The sequence below is a fragment of the Dermacentor silvarum genome, chromosome 3 (assembly GCF_013339745.2).
Source record: "Dermacentor silvarum isolate Dsil-2018 chromosome 3, BIME_Dsil_1.4, whole genome shotgun sequence".
In the NCBI taxonomy this organism is placed as follows: Eukaryota; Metazoa; Arthropoda; class Arachnida; order Ixodida; family Ixodidae; genus Dermacentor; species Dermacentor silvarum.
The window spans coordinates 202,391,918-202,416,499 of NC_051156.1; the positions used below are offsets into that span (position 1 = coordinate 202,391,918).

General features: G+C 46.4%; 1 protein-coding gene across 1 annotated transcript in view; it reads right to left on the reverse strand.

Moving 5' to 3' along the window:
- The window catches only part of LOC119445159 (rab effector Noc2-like), a 57,657-nt gene that overhangs the window by 10,988 nt on the left and 22,087 nt on the right, over positions 1 to 24,582 (reverse strand). Inside the window, exons 3-7 of the mRNA XM_049664196.1 lie at positions 15,902 to 16,045; positions 13,383 to 13,510; positions 9,090 to 9,178; positions 7,301 to 7,457; positions 3,005 to 3,106 (exon numbers count right to left, since the gene is read on the reverse strand). Coding sequence (XP_049520153.1) covers positions 3,005 to 3,106; positions 7,301 to 7,457; positions 9,090 to 9,178; positions 13,383 to 13,510; positions 15,902 to 16,045 — 620 coding nt within the window. The remainder of the gene's footprint in view (positions 1 to 3,004; positions 3,107 to 7,300; positions 7,458 to 9,089; positions 9,179 to 13,382; positions 13,511 to 15,901; positions 16,046 to 24,582) is intronic.

Here is a 24,582-nt window from a genome sequence, read left to right on the forward strand (position 1 = left end):
CCAGCGCGCGCGGCGGCAATGGCGGCAGCCTAGCGTGGTTTGTGTTTTGACACCGCTGATTTTGACGTCGGTGATACGAGCGAGATTCGCAGCGATTTAGCGACAGATCCTGGCATTTCTAGTCCGCCTTGCTTCTCGTCGGATGCGCGGGGGACAGCGGCAGCAAAGCGTCTTCGCCTTGCTGAAGTGCTTGAGACGCTCGACGGTGACAGCAGCGAAAGCTGCTAGAGCTCAACTTGAGATGATCTTCGCAGGCGGAAACGTTGTGGGATGCGTCGATGTACGTCTTACATTCCGTCTAAGCCATCATGGAGAGCAAGTACTCGGAGAGACGAACGAACGTACTTTCTACAGACGTAACAGAAGTAAACAAAAAGAAAACAAGAAACAGGTGTTCCTCCAACATGGACGAGTTTCACGACCTGTACTCGGCACTTTGCCAATTCCGTGCAGTGCAGATTAAGCTGCGGCTCCTGTGAGCCAATGAGAACTGAGTACACCATAGGCGTGTCTCTGATATCGAATGACACGCCCAATTTTCTTCCGACAATCTCTTCGACAACCTTAATTCCATCCAATTGGCGACGCACACGGAGGAACTGTCGGTATAGGGAGTATTCACATGACGTCTGTTGCTAGGTGGCTAGATTTCACATAAATGTGCTGAGTACTGCCAAAGACAACCAATTTACTGAAAATACGTCTAACGGGTTCGACGTACCACTTTTCCGTCAGCAGCGGAGAATGTATACTTTCTTATTGCGATAGCAATTATATGGACACTCCAAGAGGATTTCTGCCGTCGGCGTCGTTGTCGCCGTCGCCGTGAGGTTCCGTATAAAGTCCAACGGCGATGAAATCGTCGCCGCGCGCCGTATGCTGTATGTGCGAGTGAAAGCGCGCGAGGGAGCGAACACACGGGGAGCGAACGCACGGCGGAGAGCAAACGCGACTTCTTCTGTCACGCGAAAGGCCGTGGGGGGACGGGAGGGAGGGATGAGAGGCGACGTTTAGCTGCGGCACCAAATGCGTATTTATATTCGAGAGGGTGGTAAAGACTTCCGACGCTGCTCGACGAGTGTCCCGTTTTGATCTCTTTGAAAACCTCCGAGCCGCCGCCAGAGGCACCGACAACAGTCACCAACGCCGTTCGGTGCGAACGCTGGCAAAACACCGACGGCGTCGACAACAATTCTGCGCGTTGCTGGTTCTGCTACATGTCCAAGTTTATACAGCTGATAAAACTACTACCCTCACTCCGCACAGCTCTCTACTAATTTGCTATCGCAATTGATGCTTCGCCTTTCGGGTGAAACTGCGACATTTTTGCTCCTTCGTAATGCCTGCAGACAATAACTTCCGTATTACGTGCTTTCAGGGGGTGATTTAATTCCTCTCATGAAAAAAAAAAAAGAACGCGACATGATTGACTGTAAGCTAAATCGAGATTCAATAGCTCCATAATTATGAGAACTCACTAGAAAGCACCCAAACGATCATCCTACGACCTTCAGACTTGTACATAGCGAATTGCATGTAATCAATTACTTGTAATAAATTACCTTTATCCGTAATATTGTAATTCGCCGATTACAATGTTTACCCAGGAACGTCACTGTTATGCGATTACTTTTTTGAGTAACCAATTACATGTTAACCAGTTACATTTTTGACGAAACCAGCTATAACACGGGACGCTAGTTTTGAGCACTCAAAGTTGGCCTGAGCTACAGTATCCAAAGGGATAAAACATGTACACCGGTTACTTCCTTACCACAATGAGCGTCCTACAGCGGCGCCTCGATCACCTCTACATGGAAGGCTTGCAGTTTTGCACACCTCTCTTCGAAGTCCAACCTCAGAACTTTTCTCTTATACCTTTGAGACCTTCATAGGCGGTAGGAGCTGCTGCTCATTTCTTCTTCGCTTAGGGCAATCTAAGACTTCCTCGATATAGACAGAAGTGTTTTGGCCGTTAAACGTATATGTTCCTACCTGTTGGATATATACGGGACTCGTATATACACGCATTCTTGTGTGATTGTAACAGCTTAATAATTTTAGGGGCTGAATATTACACAACTTTATATTAAATTACATTACAGATTTGGCCACTTTTTCAGGGTACATGAACGTTTGCTGGCGTCCGTGAACGGCACCGGGAGGAGGTCCATAGTGACAAACTGTAACCGCGCTTCTATCACTCGATAGCGATGGCCACTTCGAGCGTTGAGACCAGGACATCACCTAACGACAATTTTTCAGTTTTCCACTGGCCCTATCGGAAGCCCCTTCCCCTAACAACAGCAACAGTGAAGCGCTATTCGAATCTTCACAGAGGACCCAGACCCGAGTATAGCGGCATTGAGTAATCTTGCGAGCACAGACCTTCATTCCAGCACACACAATGAGTGAGCTTTTAGTGTCACTTTCAGATGTCTTCGCAAAAAAAAAAAAAAAAAAAAAAAAAAACGAGGGGCTATTACCGAAGAAAATTTTTGAGAAGCAATTCTTAGGGAAGATAAACAACGTGCGAAGGGCTGCAGAGGATGCATTGAAAGACCCAGGCCCGCTCCTTTTGTATACTGTATTCGTGTCACATTAATAAAAAAAAATAGGGAGGACGGTAACGTTAACGTAATCTATTACTGTTTTTAGTAATTCCTCAATTTCATTTGTGAAGCAGCAATGGGTATATGTAATCAATCACATTTTTGAAATAAGTAATTATAATTGAAATCGATTATTTTCGTTCTCTAACGTACAAGTCTCACCACCTCGACTGTTTTTTTTTTTTTCTTTTTTTTTCAGGGTAGTCTATAGCACCTCTGACTAAACATACGCGGTAACATTGAAACACATGCATCCACAGCCCATCATATTTTTGTGCCTGAAGGGGCTAAAGTATCTTACAGAGTCTCTAAAGTTTCTACATAAGTGACTAAAGTTTCTAATATAAAGATCGCCGTTTATATATATACACGGCGATCTGTACTTCACTCACTGGAGTCGTAGAGAGCCTTCCTGGAGATGACCCTCCTGTTGACACGCACTGCCTTCGACTCGTCTTCGGAGCTGTCGCTAAGGTCTTTCTCGTTCTGAGCACCTGCAGTGAACGAGGTGAAAGCGGACGGGCAGTGATGCACACAGCAATCGCAGTAAAGTTCGCCAGGAAGGCAGCCACAAAAACTACCCCGCGTATCGGGAATGATGTCCCGACATCGCATTTGCTACCTCAAGGTGGCAGCCGACGTCACACTGCGTGATGAGATGCTAGTAATTGTGACCGCAGTTAATAACGTCGCCAAAACTACGGGCAGTCAAAGAATTAAACGGAACTTTAAGTTTCGCGGCTTTACGTACCCAAACCACGATGTGATTACGAGGCACGCCCTATAGTGTGGGGCTCCGGATTCATTTTGACTACCTGGGGTTCTTTGACGTGCACTGAATGCACGGCACATGAGAGTTTCTGCATTCCGCCCCCATCTGAATGCAGCAGCCGAGACCGGACATCGAACATAAGACATCGACCTCAGCAGTTCAATGCCACAGCCACAGAGTTACCGCGACGCGTATAGGCAGTCAAAAACCTAGTCGGTTTAAAAGTTTCGCAGATTATGAAGATTGACGGACGCCGGGTTAGGCTGCGACTGACGTTACCGTGCCACTCTGCTGACAATCCAAGTAAGTGTTCAAGACGTGGAAAAGGAAGGTGCCATGTCATACACATATTACCACGACTAACGCAGCAATACTTTTTGCGTAGTTTGGTTTTTATTGCATACAGAAAGATGAAAGGTATAGGCCTCTTTAGAAGCCGGCTATCCCAAAACCCCGAACTTCATGTTGCTGTTGTTTGTACATAATTTGAAAAACGTGCTTGTTTACCTTTTTCCGCGGGGACCACATTTCACCGGCAAACAAATGTTAAGTTATCGCTCAGCGCGTGACGCCACCCGCATGTGTCAGAACATTCTCGATCGTTCTCGCCGATTCTATCAGTAAGACAACAGATAGACAATAAATGTAGCCGACCCTTTTGTAATCAGATTGCATGCGCGACGAGAATAATGTTGTATATTTTGGAAGGCACGTGAGCACGAGCGATTACGCTGGAATGTTCGACTTTATTCACCGTCATTACAGCGTGACAATCTGCATAATATTCTGAAACACGTGCAGTGTTTTCTTTTTTTTTTCGTTCTTCTATGCAGCACTATACAAGCGCCCTGCCTTCACTCGGGCACTATATTTACTGTCTTTTATCAAGCTGCGTCGTACTTACTATAGACCTGTTTATTCACCATGAAACGCAGTTGTGTACAGCACGCGCCACAGTCAACAAAACTCGCAAGTCTAAAAGAGCGGCATGGCTGCGTTAGTAAACGCGTCTGCTTACACAAAGCGTAACTTCGCCATATATATCGATGCAAAAAGAAAGCGCACGAAATTAATATCGCAATAGTAGCGCACGAGACCTCTTAGTTGCAAGGCCAAGTCCGGAAACCGTGATACATTAACACGACAAAAGAAAAGGGAAAGAGAGAACGAAACATTATTCTGTCTATATATATATATATATATATATATATATATATATATATATATATATATATATATATATATGAGAGAGAGAGAGAGAGAGAGATCAGGTCTTTCGTACCGAGACGGAGTTACCCAACCTCGGTCGCTTTATCATCCATCGCAACGTGAATCGGGCGTTGGATGGCTAGCGCTCCGCTCTCCTGCGCCTAGCAGAGAATCTTCAAAGCATGGCCCTGGTTCTTTCCGTTGGTGTCACCGAGGCGAGCTCGGGCCTAACTAGGCGTCACAGGCAAACGAGAGTGGGCCATTAGCGAGTCCTGTTTGAAGAGCGCGGCTCGTTGGCAAGGTTAGCGCAGCGTCGCGCGCGGAAGGGAACGTCGGCCGCAGGGACGCCGGATCGAGGTTGCAGAGCAGAGTATATGTATATCCGTGACGATATAGCTATACTATAGCATCTGCCCGCAAGTATAACGGAGGAGGCAAAAAGAAATGCGAAAGCTCAAGCTGGGCTTCGCTTTAAGCTCTCGAAGGAGGCTGAAAGCTCGACGCTCGGCAATGCAACTGGCCAAGGCAGGGACAATTAATACCTTGGACCATATGGTCGCTTAGCGCAAATAATGAAGGAGGGACGGATTCAACGGGAGCGCCAAACTTTCGACTGTTTATTCATTTCTTTTTTCGCTTAATATATATGCACAGACATGCTCAGCATACAGAAAAAAAAGAAAAAAACGTCATACGCGCATCGTGCAAATCACAACCATTTATCAAAAAAATCTTTTTTTTTTCTTCGCTTGCAAGAGAGAAACTGACGTATCACTGATACATGATGGCCCACGTGCTTCAATATGAAAGGCCTTTAACAATTCACGTGCCGTGGTGTCCTTGCTTTTACCCAGAATCCGCACCTTATCCAGACGTGGCTCGCAATCATGCGAACTGCAGTGGGACGGCAAATGTGCTCCTTCTTTACCTTTTAAAGATAGTTCGTATTCCTCGCACGCTTGTTAACGCGCCTTCCCGTTTGGCCGACATAAGTCAAGCCACCAGAAATAGGAATCTCATAAACGACTCTGTGGCGCACTTCGTATACGGCACTGACGTGCTCATTATCGCAGCCACGTTTTTTGCTCCCATCAGACAGTATGCGCGGGCAGAGCTCGGCGAGCTTGCGTGAGCCCGTCCCTCCTTCATTATTTGCGTTAAGCGACCATATGGTCTAAGGTATAACATGAACCGACTAACCCTGGCAACAAGTTTTATTAGGGACAATTAAGCCTCGCTAGACTACTTTCCCAACCTTCAGAGCAGGGTTCGTTGAAGCTGTTTAGCAGAGCGGGTGCCGGTGCCTCGAGTGCATGGTTGCAGAAAAGCGTGTTAGATATTTCTTTTTTAATCGAAAGTCACGTTTCATCTTTCGTAATTTCTTTCCTCCTTTATGGAACCGCGTTTGCGGGAGGGAGGGATGCTAATTTTCTCATGCAGAGCGGAGAAAACTTGAAGAAAGGCTTGCTGATAAAGTAATATAATAATTAAGGGCGGACGCATTGAAAGGTTGCTTGACAGATCGGACCTTGATACAGCGAATTGTGAAGAAACGAACGCATAAGTGTCTCGTGTCGTCGTTTGTGTTTTTCTTTCTCTGTCTTCGTCCTTGATTAGCGGCCAACGTGACATGCAGTAAACACCAACTAGGCCAAACTGAAGTTCTTCTGAAACATAAGTGTCAGTGTGGGGAAGTGCAGCGTAAGGAAACTGGCAGTGGAGGAGAAAACGATAAGACACATGACGACCAGAGATGGTAACGATTAACAAAATACCAACCAAAGCGGTGACACTGTGTCGATGTAAAGCTGTAAATAACACGTGCGGTAACAACTGCGCTCTACGAATACACTGACCGTATGACAGCTGTGCGACATATACGTGTACATGTGCCTTACAAATTTAGTTCCAACGACCGAGATCGTTAGTAAGAGTTAGCACACGTCAGTAACTTACGATTTTGACATGAAAGCGCGCGCGGCTGGTCGGCCAGTTTCAGATTTCGTGTAGTGCGTGTATTTCATCACCCAAAACGCGCGTGGTTATCGCGAATGTTTATCGATAAACAGAGCCCACAATATCGAAGGCAGTGAGCATGAGCTAGGCTGCTGACAGCCATCAAGTCTACACATGCGTAACAAGACAGGAACATTTATAGCACCCGAATCTATGACATACACCCTGGAAGATTATAGCGTATACGCTAGCCTCGTACACTTTATAGCCTGCCCTAGTACGAAACTTCAATAACAATCGCGCCCTCAATTCTCTTTGGGTTATTCTCTTATAACAAATTATCTTTGGTTATAAGAACAGGCTATTCCAAAATCCCACATACGCTCCTTAGCAAAAGAGAAAAAAGAAAGCAAGACAGGCACGCAAGTACAGTGTCATTACAAGCACCAGCGCCGGAAATACGGTTCTAGTACTCGCGGGATTTACCGCATAATCAGACAGGGAGAATCTCACAGAACGTTTTACTTTCAAACGCATGCATGCAGCATCCTAAACTTACACATAAACATGTATACTATAGCTTGAAAGCACAACACGCACTTGGAAACACAACACGGACGTTTCGGGGAATACGTATTTCCCACGTGAGCATCGGACGCGTCTGCGAATTGCCACAGCATCACCCAGTTACCCGTTCAGGATTCTGTTGCGCAATTCCTAGCGGAAACCGGATTAAGAGAAGTGCTCTCACCCCTGTGCCAGCCTCGACCCGCGAGCGCCGCCGAGGTGGCCTCGGTGCCGTTGTGGTTGCTCCTCACGGGCCCGTACCGACAGCTCGTTTCAGTCTTCTCCGGCGCGATGTAGTTGGGCAGGCCCCGGTAGAACCATGCGCCGGACTTTTTCCACATCTGCACACGTGTTAATAGAAAGAGGAGAAGGAGGAGGGCGCGCATCTGTTATAGAACGAAGCGCTGGACGAACGATGCGATTCCGCCCCACCAACAACCGCGCACAATTAACTTTCCAACAGATTCAAGCAGCCGTGTTTCCGACAAACACGTGTCTGCTCCGGCTCCTCGAATTGCCGTTGGAAACATGTTGCGTGCTGTACTGATGTCACGACAAGTCTGCACAACGTCGGATCTCATCGGTTTTAGCAAACGCGCGCGCAAAGATTGTGAAGAAAGCACAGAAAATAAACGCCAACAAAAGCGAAGTCTTTACTGTTTTGTACCATGGATAAAAGGACGGAGCAAACTGACGCGAGCTTACTTTTATAAGTAAATTGTTGCTGCCTGACACGACCCACCCGCCAATCGTTTCAAAGCGCTAGATTGCACGCAGGTAAGAGTGGTAGGGTTGTTATACTTTCGTACAATGCATACGTTGGTGGCCTAATCAATAAAGAAAAAAAAAGCGTATATGACCCAACAGACACAGCATCGGGCTATTGCGCCGGAGACAGTTTACAATCCCACCGTCTGACACACACTTATTTATTAGTTTATTTTTTATTGAGCGACAGCTTGTGTTAACCCCGCGCCGAACCTACTCGGCTAGATAGACGACGACGACAACAAGCCAAACGCCAGGTAATAGGAAAATGAAGCTTCGCTTTAAAAGCAGAAGGCCCACGGTACGATACCGCTTGCGATTCAATTTGCCACACGGGTCAGAGGCCAGAGCACGCGGCAGAGCAGCGCGTGACCTATGTGCCTTCCTTTAGAGCGCGTCTTTATCAACGGATTCCACTTATTTCCCTTACTCATTTCCCCAGTCGGGAGTAGCGGGCCAGGCTCCTCTGGCCGAGCTGTGCACCTTTCTGTTCGCGAAACATCTCCACTTCTCTCCTTAAATGTGGCTGTACGAGTGTTACTTTTTTTTTTTTTTTTGTAACCGGGGCTCAACCTCGTGTTCAACGTCGTTCTCAGCAACAGACTATCACTGGTGTTCAGCCCCCGCGGCGGGCGCTCTATCGTTTTCGCCATCACCTTTGGAGACCCTTGACTTCCAGAAATGGCTGTCAACCTGGCCGCCTTTACTACCTTCAACCGACTGTCTCGCCTGTCTCTAATTATTACAACGATGTCAATAAACAACAAAAGTTGACGTTACGAGATCCCTTGATCACAGTAAGCTGGTAACTACAGCGTTCGTTTATAAATGCTTGAGAACTCTGTACAGGATTCGAGAATATACTGGTTGGCCAGATTGTCTAGCGTCCTGTTTAGCGTCCTCACTGGCGTGCTTTCCGTGGTTCTGATAACCAGCAATTCCAGACGTAGTCTTGCCGTTATGTCCCGGTCTTTTCGTAATAATGGCCTTCGACCTCGTCCCATGTTAACTCCTCGTCTCTGTGTTTGTCTTTTTTTTTTTTACCTGTGTCAGTGACGTATCGTATTAACGATTCTTTTACCTGACCAGACGGTGTTCACTCGAACTCTTGGTCACTTCTCTATCTTCCAAACGGTCAAAAAGCAAAACCCCAAATATGCACCGCGTAGCGCCGTGATACAAAACGAAAGCCGATCACCACTCACCTCTCGGGTCTCTGAGCAAATTTTGCATAGCCATATTTGTTCCTTCTGGGCACCGTAAGTGTCCACGCTGCACTTGCTGCACACAGCCTGCGAAAAATGAACGCAGCAAAATCCAGAGAGTCAAAGAAGAACTCGTGCATGAAAGGACAAGCGAATTCAGATTTACAGCGTCGCGAAGAGAAAAATGACAATCCCGTACCGGTGTCCCTACCGGTGAACGAAAGACGCGGGTGAACGTGGAGACGCGCGTTCGTGAAGAGGAGGGGAAATCGCAGTTGCGCCGCACAGCCGCGTGTTCCCGTGCTTAATCATTTTCTTTTATGCACTCGTGTGATGTGTCCAGTATGATATTGCCGTCCCCGCCGCGAATTTAGCTATGTTTTTCTGTGTGTTTGGGTTTGCTATAGGTTTTGTGTTTTTGTTTAGGTTCAGCAATTTATTACCTTAGTCTTTTTAAAGTGGGCTTCGACGTACGTCTGCGCTAGAGAGACTTCCTGCCAGCGCACTTCAAACTTTTATAGATTTTAAACCCACCACGATTACGATCCGAGTGAGATTTCTGTACTTATGAATCGCTTTTTCCTCATTTAACCTCATATCGTCACTGCACCCTCCCTCGCCTCTCACCTCACCCTCACCAATCTTCCCGAAAGGTGATCCTCACCTCACCACGTGAGGGTGACGGCAGATGAGGGTGAGGAAGGCCCTCGTGAGGGTACCCATGTCTGGCCACAAGTACGTGCTGTATGCAGCGATGAGACACCGAAAGAAGTAATTGTCGCGGAGAAGGGAATGGCGGCGCCCTCTGTCACAGTGACGACGAAACAGTGCTTGCGCCGCATATTCATGTAACCATGACCTCAGAAAACTACAACGCGCGGGGCTAGGTCACTCTAGCGGGGTCACGCGCCAAACATTTTGAAGGCTGCGCAGCAAGAATTATAGACACTGCCACTACTCCTGTGCGTAGAAAACATGTATATGTATATCCTTTCCATCTTGTTAAACATCTCTCATACATTACCCTGCCGATTCCAAGCCATTTTATTTCGCAACACACACACAGTCAGCAGGAGGATAAAACAGACACAAGAAAAAACAAATGACAACTGCTGAAATGTGTATGCTCAGAGACCGGAGACCACGCGGCCGCTGATCTAAAAAAAAAAAAAACAGCTTAGTTCGTTCCACGCATAAGCGAATATCGTCGACGCTTGAGCTGTTCATCTTTTTTTTTTTTTTTCACCTGTCATACGCACTCACCCCAGCAGCTTAAGTACACGCGAGGACTCAACCAAACCGCAAGAGCTCGCCTTCGGCCCAAGACCGGCGCAACGGGCGGAAAATATCCGCTGTGCGATCCCACGCCTTGTTCACCCGTGGTCGTCCCTTCGAGGCAACCGTCGCCATTTATTAAGCGAAACCCCTTTGTAGACTCGTCTCGAAAAGCAGAGAGAGAGAGAGAATCCCCAGGGTCGTGATCGAAAGAGGATGGAGGCGTTTTTCCCGCCCACACGCACACCTGTGGTCTCGCCGTCGGCGTCTCCGATGAATTGGGCGCAGCAAAACGGCCAGCGAAGGCCCCTCGGCGTGCGAAAACGCGCAGCTGCTTGCCCTGTTCGCCCGACCAGGTATACCTTATGCATGGAGCATCACTCGAAAGGCGGGCAACTACCTTAACAGTCTTTCTTGGTTCATCTCCGTCTGTGTGTTTTATTATTTTCACTTGTCTCGCTTTCGGCAGCCCAGCATATACTAGAGAGAGCGCGGTATTCGAAAAACCGATTCAATTGTAATGAGCTCCCTCCCCCCCCCCCCCCCCCCCCTTCAACATCTTCTAGAAAAAGGTCTCAGCAAAGCACAGCGCTGCGCGGCTCAGCGCTGTACTATGTAGACAAGGCGCAATGCGCGGCGTACAGCTCAGAAAGGGTCGCGGACAAGCACAGTGTTAGAAAACCGCATGTGTGGAGGACATATATGAGACAGAAGGAAATATAGAGAGAAGGAATTACACAGAAGAATAAAGATGGGTTGGAGCGTATGCGGCAGACATTACCAAACGATGACCGGGAGTTTACCACTCTCTTTGAAAAGTGTACAATCATTGCCTTGTGGCGGTTCTAACATAGGGGTAAGAAACTTCGAGGTTAACAAAGAAGCTTAAGAAGAAGTTAAGGACAGCGCAACGAGAGATGTAGAACGAAAATGTGCGGATTACACAGCAAGCGGGGTTATCCGATATTATAGCTGAAATTCAGAGAGAGAAAAAAATAATGTCGCAGTTTCGCCAGAAAGGCAGAGCATCAATTGCGATAGCAAATTATTAAACGATATACGAAGTAAAGATGGTAGTGTTATCGGTCATATAAACTTGTAAACATTCGCTTAGTAACTAAATTAACAAGCATGGTGTCACCCACGCGTGAACCCATCTCACTCGAAGACCGCGGAAACTCGCTGTCAGAAACGCTGGAGGGAGAAAGTGCGGCAGCAGCAGCAGCGAGCGAATTGACCTTCGTGCTGCCTCTCGCTTCAATGCGAACTAAGTGGCGAGAACACAGCGCGTACTAACCTACCAGCACTCGGGCGCACTCAGTCCCCGTCGCAGATCGTAGTAGTAGAACTGGCGGTGGTCCGCAGCGGAGCACCGTCAGTTGCACTACATACACACATACATACATACACACATACATACATACACCACACACACATACATACATACATACATACATACATACATACATACATACATACATACATACATACATACATACATACATACATACATACATACATACATACATACATACATACATACATACATACATACATACATACATACATACATACATACATACATACATACATACATACATACATACATACATACATACATACATACATACATACATACATGTTCTAAGCTTTCCCATCCGCTCTCTACCTCTACCACGTGACCGGCTTGCCAAACTTCACATACATACTTTATTAAGTGCGAAGCACTTTAAGGGCCCGGGCTGTCAGCGTGTAATGTGATCTCAGCCATCGTGATCACGCGCAAAAACAGGGTCAAAACAAGTGCATAATTGATCAAAATCGGTTCAAAATAGTACACACGATTCAGAATAATGCAAAAGATAGGCATAATCAAGCATTAAGCGCATTAATCAGCACAAACTCGTGAAAATCGTTTCCCAAACGCCAGTCTGGTACCAGCGCAGCGCAAGAGAGGGCGCCACCACCCCACAAGCGCTGGATTCCTCCTCTCTCCAGCGCTACTCCAGCACCCGATCAGCGCGTGCCGTGTGACAATAGTGAAGTAACATGGCTTTATAAGCAGTTGGCGCGCACCGGAATTTCCTTTATGCCATGGACGCCCAGCTACAGGCGCGCATCGAGCCACAACGCTTGCGCATCACTGCTTCGCACTTCCCCAAGTTTCACGTTAGTGGAGGTGCATTAGCGCCGCATTTCTTTTTTTTTTCGCTTTAACGCTCCTAATGCCAAGGTATTAAAGAAAAAGGCACTTGACAACGATGAAACTCACGTAGACCCTACAGACATCGACGCATTCCTTCTGGAGCCGAATGAGCATCGGAATGCTAGGTAGCTCCTATTGTATTCAAACGCCAAAGTTGCTCTGACCAGATTATCTGGTTTGAATTATTTTTCAATGTCTTTTTTTACCTTTGCAGCGCGCCCCCGAAAGACAGTCATGAAAGATATTCACGGCGTCTGCCTTTTATCTAAATCTTGTAATTCAGACAATTCAAACTTGCAAAACATTATTAGGGCTCACATCTTAGAAGCAATGTAATTTTACCAATAGCGCAGTGGTGGCGGCGCGGTGCCATTACAGGCACTATACACAGCGTGTCAAAGTTTTCTAAGGTGCCCGAAATTTTGGCGCTTCAACTTTTTGTGCCGACAGAAACTGGCACAGAAAAGTTCACTACATGGGCGTGACGACACGTCAGGGATATTTCCTGAGTATTTTTCTTGATTACTTTTTGTTTTTTACAAGACAGACTCCGCTCAAAATTCATATTTCTCTTCGCTTAGAAACAATAAAGCATTCAATATTCGATTCGATATTCGGAAGTAGATTGTCCCAGAGTATTTGTCTTCATATTCGATTCGGAAATTATTCGAAACATCCCTACTCTTATGTACCATCAAGTGGTAAAGAGACAGCGGCAGTTTATACAGTGTAGGTATAGAACATCGAACAGCGCGCCCACGGAGCATCGTGCCCCTTTCGACACGCCGCGATGCACTCTGCAGCTGCCCACCTTCTGCAGTCGTAGCACATGAGCGGAGAGCCGCTGAGCAGCCCGAACTCGTTGGCGCAGAGCACGCACTGACTCGTGCCGTTGCCCAGGGCGTTGCGCTTCATGTTCTCCAGCCGGTCAACCAGGCGCCTGCGACGCGCACGAGAAAAGAAGCATGTTATAAGCGCATGAATGTAGCAGCGACCCCCCCCCCCCCCGCCCCGTCCCACTGAGGTCACGTGAGGTGAAGGTAGTCGCGGAGATAACGATGTCTCGGAGGACATGTCGTGAGGAAAAGCAAAGGACCACAAATCCGACAAGTTTCACTTGACAAGTGAAACTGACAATTTGGGAAGTGAAACTTGTCAAATTGTCAGTGACGGTTGCTTTGACAAGTTTCACTTGTTAACCGGACACCGTAGGTCTTAAAATCGTACCTTGCACCACGTGTTAAATATTTTTTTTTTCGTTGGCCAGCTTGGCTAACGTTAGCTGGGACATCTTAATACAACTAAAGTACTCTTGGCCAAGCCGCAGGGCTTGTAATTGAATAGCTTTCTTGTTAGAAGCATTTAAAGAGCACCTAAGCCGAAGACGTGTGCACCCGGTGGTTGTCGCTATGACGTAAGTCCCAGCATGCCGCCGCCACCGAGATCTTTTTCAGCGCGCCACAAGCTGCCGCGGAGGCCGCCTTAACTCGAAGGTCACGGAGAGGAGCCGTCTGTTCTTAGTCATGCGTCACTTCCGGCGAGTGCTAATGGTGGCACCTTGTTGTTTGTTTGTTTGTTTGTTTGTTTGTTTGTTTGTTTGTTTGTTTGTTTGTTTGTTTGTTTGTTTGTTTGTTTGTTTCAGTTTGTTTCAGTTTGGGTATCAAAAACGGGTATTTTGCGAGCCTTTCGTCACGCTTGTACTCGTATTTCAAGCGGCAAATTTTTCATGGTGGCTCCTCTACACCCCCCTTCATTATTTTAAACTAAACTTCAACTTGGACATTTCTCGAGGCGCTCTAATGGAGGTACGTTCATTCTTACAGGCTACTGAGTATAAGCTTCCTCCACTTGGGCGTACTCGGGAGATTATGAAAATGGAGTTACGGGACTGGCAGTTAAAGGCCTGCTGATGTGTGGCCTTCTGCGCGACTCCTCGGCAAGGTCTTTCAGAATCGCGGAGGCCACGCTGCTGCTGCATATCGTAGATGCCGTGGATGTCGTGGGGTGCCGCGACTAGGCCTCTCGCCGTAGAGGGGCTCGGAACTGCCACGTGCTCAGATTGGTCTCAGTGGTTCTCCAGGCGTGGCCACGCGAGCCAGGTCGAGCGGCTGGCACCCCCGGCGCGCTGAAAATGCGTGGCTAAACAAATCTCGGACGTGGAGTGCTAATATTTACGTCTAGCGACACCACCAGGCGTACGCTTCGTCCGCTTAAGTGCTGGACTAGAAGACTATAACTAGAACTAGACTAGCTAACTAGAAGACTATATATACAATTACCCACTCTGCGGCTTTGCCAATATTTTTTCAATGGTATATACACAGTTCCATTTAGGAACAAATTCAGCCAAAGTGAACTTTCGTTGCAGTTCGCCTTGAAGCAGTGGGAGGCTATAGACCCTTCCTGTGTTTACAAACAAAGTTCCCCAAAGATTCCTGGCCATTGAATTGAATTGAATTCTCCTGTTGGCACCAGTAAGAATGTTTGATAAGTGAGTTTTACTGCTAAGTACGTCTAGAAAGATATATACATGAGCTCGACGCATGGGGCACTTTACATTTCAACGCATCAAGAACATCTGCCTTTAGTATATCATGAGACAAAACACTTCCTTTAACAGCGATGCTGTTTAATCCAGCCGTAATTTGTGGTGCGTATCAAGAAACTACCAAGAAAGAAAATAAACTTTCTTGCCGAGGCGCGATTCGAACCCGCGTACGCCCGGTCCCAAAGCGAGCGTCGTAACCACTAGGCTATTACAGCCACTTTGTTTTTATTATTGCCGGTCCACGCTTGCAGAACGTGCAGTTATGCGAACCATATGCTTGCGTTCTTCGTCCACAGCTGGCGCGTTCGTACGCTCGAGCTCTGCGAGTTGAAAAGGTTTTGCGCGCTATGAGAGCGAGAGAGAGAGAGAGAGACGCATTCGCGGAGCGGGTCTCCTGGAACGCGGTGTCGGCATTAGAACGCGGTGTCGGTGTTGTAAGCTGCGCTATGCAACGCGCAGTGACGGCCATAAGTCCGAGACGCGCGAAAGGAAATTATCATCATCATGAGTAATAAGATTAAAAGTTCGCGCGCACTTCCGGAAAATGATGGGCTACGATCGCCCAGCTTCGCTGTTTCAAGCGTGGCGCGGCCGAGTGCAAGGTTAAGCGTTTTTTTTTTTTCTGGACTAACTTGACTGTCAAAAATGCATGACCGGAAGTTTTCTGGGATCATAGATGCACTGCTGCCACAGCGAGGATAAATGGGACTATACGGTAACAGCGATGACCGATAACGGATACCGTAGACGAGAAACAAAGGAAAAGGAAAGGAGCCTGCTCACCCGACCCGTCGCTGTTCGAGCTGCTCGAGCATGTCGGCCCTCTTGATGACGTCGACGATGAGCTCCTGCTCGCTGTCGTTGAGCTGCTCCTGGCGCGAGAAGCTGCTCAGGGCGCCCGTCTTCACCGACCAGCCAGTCTGCAGCCTGAGACAGAGATAGCGAAGAGAGTCAGTGAGACAGCTATACTCCTCCGACTCCAGCCCGTTTGCAACCTCAGACAGAGGAAGCAACAAACTACTACGAAAGACCCACACTCAAATGAGTAATTAGGTGAGACGGGAGAAAGGGCAGCACTGGAAGGTCGGCTGCCGTTGTCGAATCCCGCGTCGAACGAAATTGATTGCAATTTAAAATTTTCAGCATTCGAAATCAAAAGCGAAAGTGAAAATGTACTGCTGAGACCTCTCTGGTTTTTGCGGCCACTCAATTAACTAGACACGTTTACTATCGTCTGCAGTATTGTGCTTCTACTTTCTTTCCTAACCTTCTGGTTGCCTATCACTGATAAATGCGAGCTTATTTGTTATGTTGTGCCGGTGTTGCTTTAATATGCTTCAATTTTATAATTTAATTTATTTCAGTAGTTTTCGATGTTCGCTTATATGTGATTTTTACGCTGTATCTTTTTTTTTTGTAAGTGTGTGTGTAGCCTGGCCTAAGCCCCCCTAATTCAATGCCACATAAAAGGGCATCATCATCATTATCATAATCAGTCTACTATTTATTTTCATTTAAAGCAAAGGCTTCCCACAACGATCTCCAAGGACCCCTGCCTCGCGTCAGCCGGTTTCGCCCTATGCGTGCAAGTTTCTTTATCTAAACACACTTCCTTATCCTCTGCCGTCATCGAATGCGCTTCCCTTCTCTTGGCACCCGTTCTGTTATCCTAATACACCAGCGGTTATCTGCTCTACGTATTACATAACCTGCCGAACACCACTACTAATCCCCCTACGTGTCTACTCTCTTCCCCACAACCTTTCTGGGGTCAAGGAAATCTCTCTACGGAGACTTCGTGGCTGGGGCGGCCCTTTCCCCTTCCGCAACCTCTCTCTGGGGTTCAGCACCTTGAAATCCTGTGGAGTGGTCAAGGGGCTCCAGCCCCGTGTCTACAGCGGATACTTTGACATCTGTGCTGTGGCGATGTCTAGGGACAAAGCCTACGGTGCGGGGAGGCAGACAGACCAGCCCAAAGGCTGTAAAAGCTTAATTACGGACGATAAGTTCAACGGGCCACTTACGCAGCTTGTTCACGAAGAAAAACTACGCGCATTGTTTTAACAATGATACGGCGTATCGTCCGATTATTAGAACCGGGCAATTAAAATTAAAGAAAAAAACTGCAATATCGGCTACGCCCGTTTGCCCACTAAATTATGCTGCCGTGTTTCCGCCTCATAACGTTACGCCTTTCATTCTCCTTTAAATACTTTGAATTTGTACTCACACTGCCAGGAAAGTGTAAAACTTGTAATGACCCAACAAGATGTATGTATGCGCCTCAGTGTCTGTGGCATATTGGAGCTGAGTCTCTCCCCCTATAAAGCTGCTATCTATACGGGTCTTGTCGGTACCGTTATAACAACTACGGGTGTTTGCACTGCGAGTGTCGCTTGTTCGGTATACGAGGTAAAACGGCGTGATTCGATGGGAATAGGGAAGACCGGGCTGTTGAAATTACCGAATACCAAAGAACTACGAGAAAGAAAAGAGGTTATTTTCTGTACTTCCTTTATCTTCGTCGATCGTTCACTGTGTTTCGGTAAACCTCGCGGTACAAATGTGCACACTCCGTTTCCCCGCCGAAGAGCCCGCATTCCGATCAGGGAAGAATGCGGGAACCCTCGACAAACCGGGATTTCAGCGCACCTCAAAGGAATTTTCCTTTCGTGCGAATACTAAAAAAAAAGACAAAGAGAATTGTGGGTGAGCAAAGAACAGGTACATCAGAAAGGGCACTGCGCATGCCCACATTTCAGGAAGGAGACGATTGAAAGAATGCGGGAGAAGAGAGTCGAAAACGATGATTCACGGCCAAGAAGGACTTCAACACATAGCCATTAGCGATTACACTAAATCTAAGACTGATTGAAACGAAAAGCACGTCACACACAGTTCCCTCGTTATGCTACGCGTCAAGCAAATCTGTCCGTGTGCGTAACGGTGTTCCGGGTTGCCAGAACACCGGACACGGGATGGGAGAAGAAACGATGACAGCGACACCTCGTGGCACTTTGTATAAATGCAGTGCGCTAGGGAAAGTATTTGTTCTCCATTACTGTTCTCGCAGAAAGAAATGAATCACTATACAAGAATGACGCCGCGGCTGCTGATACCTTTACGCCAGCAGTCAAGTTGAACGTAGACTCATTAGTTACAATGATAGCTCTGCGCACTCTGGTTTAGCTCAACGTCACAAGACGGCGCCACCAGCGTTGCTGCTCACGTGCGCCTCCCCAATATTCCGGTATTTCGTAAACTGTAATACCCCTCCTCCTGTAGGGATAGGCCAAAGGCTCTCTCTTCCCCCAATAGCGCCCCGCGCCGTATGTAGAAAGCAAAAGGAAAACTCCCATTCTTCGATCGTCGGAAGCGTTCTCAACGCGGATATCCATCAGAGCTTCAAGACGCTTTCAAGTGCATGGTGAATTTTCCTTTCCGTTGTCACGTAGACCCGAATTTAAACCCGAGCCCGTTCCGATCGACGCCGTTACTCGTAGAGCACGGGTTGCTTTGGGACAGATACGCCTATCGATCGAATATGCTATACAAAGCGATAACTTCGCCGGTCGGCCGAGGGAAGCGCATGGCTCGCACTAAACACTCGCTTCACGGCCATCGAGACACGTACGTCCCTCCCTGACGATTCTACGCAGAAATCGCGGCTGCCCCCTGTCAGTCAAACACGTTCCTCTGACACCTAGTGCCTTCGCTCGTTCGTCCGCTCGCTCGCATAAAGAAAATCATACCGTCTCTCCCATTTCCACGGCGCCAACACCACCTTTGCTTGTCCCTCTGGTGCCTCTTTAAACACCCACATGCTCCTTCAAGATTTCATCTAGAGCGACCACCTAATATTTGCTCTCTGATACATGGTGGAAAGGTGAATCGGGAAAATGACCGCTGCCTTAACAAAAACATTCGTAAGCCCTTCCACTCCATGAAGATGGTTAACCAGCGAAGCTGAAACGTGCGGCCCCGGTGTTTATCACTGGGTTAATCCCGAGGGTTCATTAAAGTATTTCTCAATTATGAGGTTACACACACGTTCGGCTGCGACGGAGAGAACGACGTCACCAACGGTATACCCGCAGTCCGCCGCTGTCGCTTGCGTTCGATGTCTCGAGTTTGCTCGGCGGCGTGGTTAGCAGCATTCGCCCGCCAATGCCGCTTGCGATTTTTCGAAATTAAATTGCTTCAAAATTGAATCAGTCCGTTACGGCTAAGACAATGAATGGATCATACCCCCTTAAGCAATGGCTCATACCCCAGTAAACACGGCCTCGCCATTACGACGACAGAAGAGAACTCAAATTATACGCTGGAATGATGAGCGGCAACGGAGCAGCTGTGGAAGAAGACGACGACGACGAACGCGGGAGCAGTGGCACGAGCGCGTGCCGAGCACGAGCACGAGCGCAACCCGAGGGGCGCCAACGAGCCAGCTGCGGAAGAAGACGACGACGCTCGAGCCAATGCTGATGATGATAGTTTTCTGTACACAGGTGATTTCGCCTAGCCATATACGATTTCGCCTAGACATATAAAGCTTCACTTTAAGAATCACTTCCATAGTTACAGAAAATCTATCGACGTTTCTCTGTGATGTCTAGTAGACAATGTTGAGATACTTACACTTTTTGTCGACTAACGTTTGCAGACTTTCTGAAAAGACCACTTCGGCAATTCAATGGCATCGCCATGTTAGATCAAGAGAAGCAGACTTCGCGACGATTTTTTTTTTTGTCAGTATGTATACCCACATGTATACCCTGGGCAAAAGTATAAGGTCAACGGGCTCCCCGAAAAAATCCTGAACTAATTCGAAATTCAGGCACACAAACTGAGAGAGAGAGAGAGAGAGAGAGAAATAGGAAAGCGCCCAAACTGAAGCGCACTGTAAAGTCTGCAATGACAAGTTCAGACGCCATACAGCCCTCATTTTCAAGTTAAATTCACAGGTAGAGAAGACAAAGGTATCTATCGCGGAAGGCCTTGTCTGTATACTTTTGCTAAATGAGCCCACTTTAGGTAGCCAAAACGACAAGTCTCAAGGACGGCCCTAGAGCGGTTTACAATACATCTATAGACGAGCCTATGCAAATTCGTTTTCGTAAAGGCGGACCGCTCCAGCTGGAAAGATTTATCCGACAGTGCCATCAGTAATTGCTGGCGGCCCACATCGCGTATATTCCAGGAAGTACGATATAGTCTGGACCCAGCCGATCTATACGACGGCGACGATTCGAACGAACAAGAACAGGTTTTAGAAAAAAAAATCGCTCTTTCTCCGTCTTCATCTGACCAACTGGTAAAGAATGTAAATTAGAGACGATTGTTAAGAAGCCAGGCGGCCGATTGTTCCCGAAGTGGCAGCAGCGGTGATATATTTATAAGCGTTGTTCGTGATAACTTTTGGTTCGATAATGCACGAGCCTTGACGACAAAGGTCTTCGATTGGAATTCGGGGAACAAAGACAGTGCGCCTCTCTGACCAGTCTTTGTTCCACGAAACACATTCACCAAATGCAGTTTTCTTTCTTTTTCGCAAACACTCTCAAGGCATTGTCTTTGGTTTAAATTCTCGGCTCACGAGCTGAAGAAAAGCGGTTGTTCAATCAGAATCAAAGGCATGGCGAAAGAGAAGAAAGAACTTGCGACCTATATATTTCAACACCACCACAGCTGCGAGAACCATTGAATAATCTTTTGCTTCCCTTTAGTGTTTCGAACGCCGCTGTGTTGGCACATTCTGCGAATTCAGCAGATATGTTTGACTAAATTGAAAAGTTCATGCTTTTTTTTTTTTGCAGAACAAGGAACCGTAGCGAATGTCGTGCGTGTGGCGCATTTCTTCTTTGTTCCTTCTTAGTTTTTTTTTTTCACTTTTTCTTTCTTTTTTAACACAGTAAAAGTTGATCCACAATTTACCCACTAGAGTCTGCCATATCTTGCTGTTACACCTGGTATGCATTGTCCCGCTGTATGTATTGTACGCAAATTTTGAAGCTGCTTCTCTCGAAACGAAGCACCCATTACCTCTCCCCGTCCTCAGAGTCACAAACCGTAGAACGACCGGGTTGGTTGTCAATCTATTGGCTTCCGATTACCTACTGCGATCCCAAGTTGTAACCAGCTGGTTAAAAACCACTCATGGACTAAAAAAAATAAAAACAAGGAAAGAAAGAAGGAAAAGAGAAATGAAAAAGAGAAACTGCTGCTCCCCAGCTCCTGCACTTAAAAAAGAGAAACCTTCTCTGAAATGCCGCTGTGAGCAGTGAAATTCCCATCACCAAACCAATAGCCTCCATCGAGCCCTCCGACAACGATTTGTCGTTTATGCGAAAGCATTATAGTATGTCCCACGAGGCAGAAAAGCCAGCGTTGTCCGCAAAAAAGTGGTAACAAATATCTTCATCATCAGTGACGTCATCTGCGTCTTGTATGACGTAGTAGTAATACAGAATTAAAGTTAGAACAAGTTAGAGTAACGTGACTTAAAAAGTGGAGTAAAGTGAATGAAGGTCAAGTAAAGTGAATTAAGGTGAATGAAAGTTGATTAAGGTAGATTAAAGTTGGTACAAATTAGAACAAGGTGTATTGAGGTGCATAAAATAGGATTAAGGATGATTAACGTTGGTACAAGTTAAATCAAGGTACATTAAAGTGGATTAAGGTTGGTAAAGATTAGAGCAAGGTTCATTAAGATAGACTTGTGAAGGACAGTGACAATGTATGATGTCACGTATCATGGACGAAACCAATTAATTAGAGAAGTCATTATGTTTTCGCATTGAAATCACGTAAGGATACTTCAGTGACTGTAACGTTTTTTCATACATTGTGTATCCACGGAATTCGGTATTGCAGCGGAAACGTGACCATAGCAGTAAGGCTGCTCCTGATTGCCAATGTAACCAAATATATACTGACTGCTAACCTGAGATATCTTGAAAAGACCCCCGGCTTGCTCTACCTAGTCTCCAAATTTCGCCTTCATATCTAATTTGCATTATAAACAACATTAATGTAAAAATTTACAAAAAGCAATTTTTAAGATTCCTTCATATCATTTAAAATAACAACTCTACAAGCAAGGCAAATATGCCTGAAACTAAATGTTTTGACGCGAAACGTGTATCAGTATGGTCAGCATAGGGGGTCGCTTGCTAAAACCGCATGTAACGAAAACGTAATACTTTGGGCGTCTATACATGCATGTCCTTGCTCCCTAGTAATACTAATTACACGCATACTTCTTCATTAATGCGAAAGTATTACATGCCCCATGAGGCAGAAATTTCGGCATTGTCAGCAAGGAGTGGTAACAAAGATCATCATCATCAGTGGCGTCATCAGCGTTTTGTATGACGCCAGTAGTCCGAATTTAAGTTAGAACAAGTTACGTAAGGTGAATTAATGGAGCCCTGAACTACTTTTTATCGAAGTCGAGAAAGGCATTTGAAGTGAACAGTAGGCTATTGAAGAAATACTTTGCCGCAAAAAGTACTTCAATGCTTTCAGTAGAAGCGGAGTTACTGGCAATCAAACACGGCCTCCCCTGTGCTCCCGCTCCTTCTTCAATGACTTGCACTGCGAAGGCTACGGCGAAGTAGCGCGTGGCCACAACGCTCCGCATTTTAAGTGTCACCATGGCGCGCAGTTCAAATTTCATTTTGGATGTTAACGTAAACGCCACGACTTCCGAGTTTAGTGCCTAGGACGCGCTTAACGTGAGCCAAACGCGGTTGTCCTCAGCGAGCCGCAGTGCACTTAGTCAGGGGACTCGCGGCGGCACCCCGCGGCGATCGCGGTATCCACGCTACGTAGTCGACCGCAGCTACCAATAGCAGTCGCGTATGGGGATCCGCTTTACTACTAAATAAAGCGTCCAGAAAAGAGTGAGAAACATGGCTTCTGTTGAAAACAGGCGTTTGAGAGAAAGGTGACTTCGCGGTCCGCTTCCGAGCTCCACACACTGCGTACGACAGCAAAACTTGTCTGCGATGTTCACAGCACCCGTGGACTGTGTTAATTCACCAAGCCCGAGGGGTGGTTCAGGGCCCCTTTAAAGTGGATTAAGGTTGATTAAGGATCGTACAAATTACAGCAATGTGGATTAAGACTGGTACAAATTAGAGCGACGTGGATTACGGTGGATTAAAGTGGATTAAGGTTGCTACGAATTATAGCAAGGTGAATTAATGTTAGTGCAAATTAGAACAAGGTGGATTAAGCTGGATTAAGGTTGGTACAAATTAGAGCAAGGTGGATTAAGGTGGAGCTGTGAAGGACACGTGACAATGTAGTGACTTCACGTATCATAAACATAACCAATTAATAAGAGAAGTCATCATGCTTCCGCATTCAAATCACCTAAGGATAATTTAGCGATTGGAAATTTTTCCTATCTTGTCTATTATTTGGCCCATACCGACGTATAGAAGCGATAGCTAAACATCACAGTCTGCAAGAAGTGTTGTAGATCCCATTAGATAAACATTACCTAAAAATATTAGGTTGAGCTGCATTCGAAAATCCCACTTTTTGATTAGAAAGAAAGAAAGAAAGAAAGAAAGAAAGAAAGAAAGAAAGAAAGAAAGAAAGAAAGAAAGAAAGAAAGAAAGAAAGAAAGAAAGAAAGAAAGAAAGAAAGAAAGAAAGAAAGAAAGAAAGAAAGAAAGAAAGAAAGAAAGAAAGAAAGAAAGAAAGCCGGCAGATCACACGCCCTGTGGGATTCGATGTTATGCGAAGCAGTGTGCGGGCAGCCTACCAAGTTTACGAAACAACCATGAGAGCACCAAGACGTACGCGGCTGTTTCATGTCCTACATGACACATGACATTCATGCCATGAGTCCTCAGGCGTCTCTTTAGCTATACCTAAAGGACCTTAAGGTGAAAGCCTTGGTCATGCTCATGAATATGACTTCGACCATCCACCTTTAGCCTTTTCCTTCACTTAATACCACATATGAAACCATTGCATTGGTTTTTGAGTGTTAATCTTTTTTCGATGAGTCATTCTCATCTTTTCTGAGTCATGCTCATAACCATGACTTCTACAATCATTATTTAGTGTTTCCATCACTTCGCAACCACGTCAGAACCCATTTAAGCAGCCTTTGAGCGTTAATCTTTTTTCGCTGAGTCAGTGTTATTTTTGCAGAGTCATGCTCATGACTATGGCTTCTACCATAATCGTTAAGTGTTTCCTTCACTTAGTGCCAACGTCCGAACCCGTTCCAGTGGTTCTTTAGTCTTGATCTTTTTCGCTGAGTCATTGTCATTTTTACTGAGTCATGCTCATATCTATGACTTCTACCATCATCCTTTAGTGTTTCATTCACTTAGTAGCCACGTCATAACCTATTTCAGTGGTTTACGAGTGTTCATCTCTTTTCGCTGAGTCACTGTCATTTTTGATGAGTCATGACTATGACTTTTATTACCATCATTTACT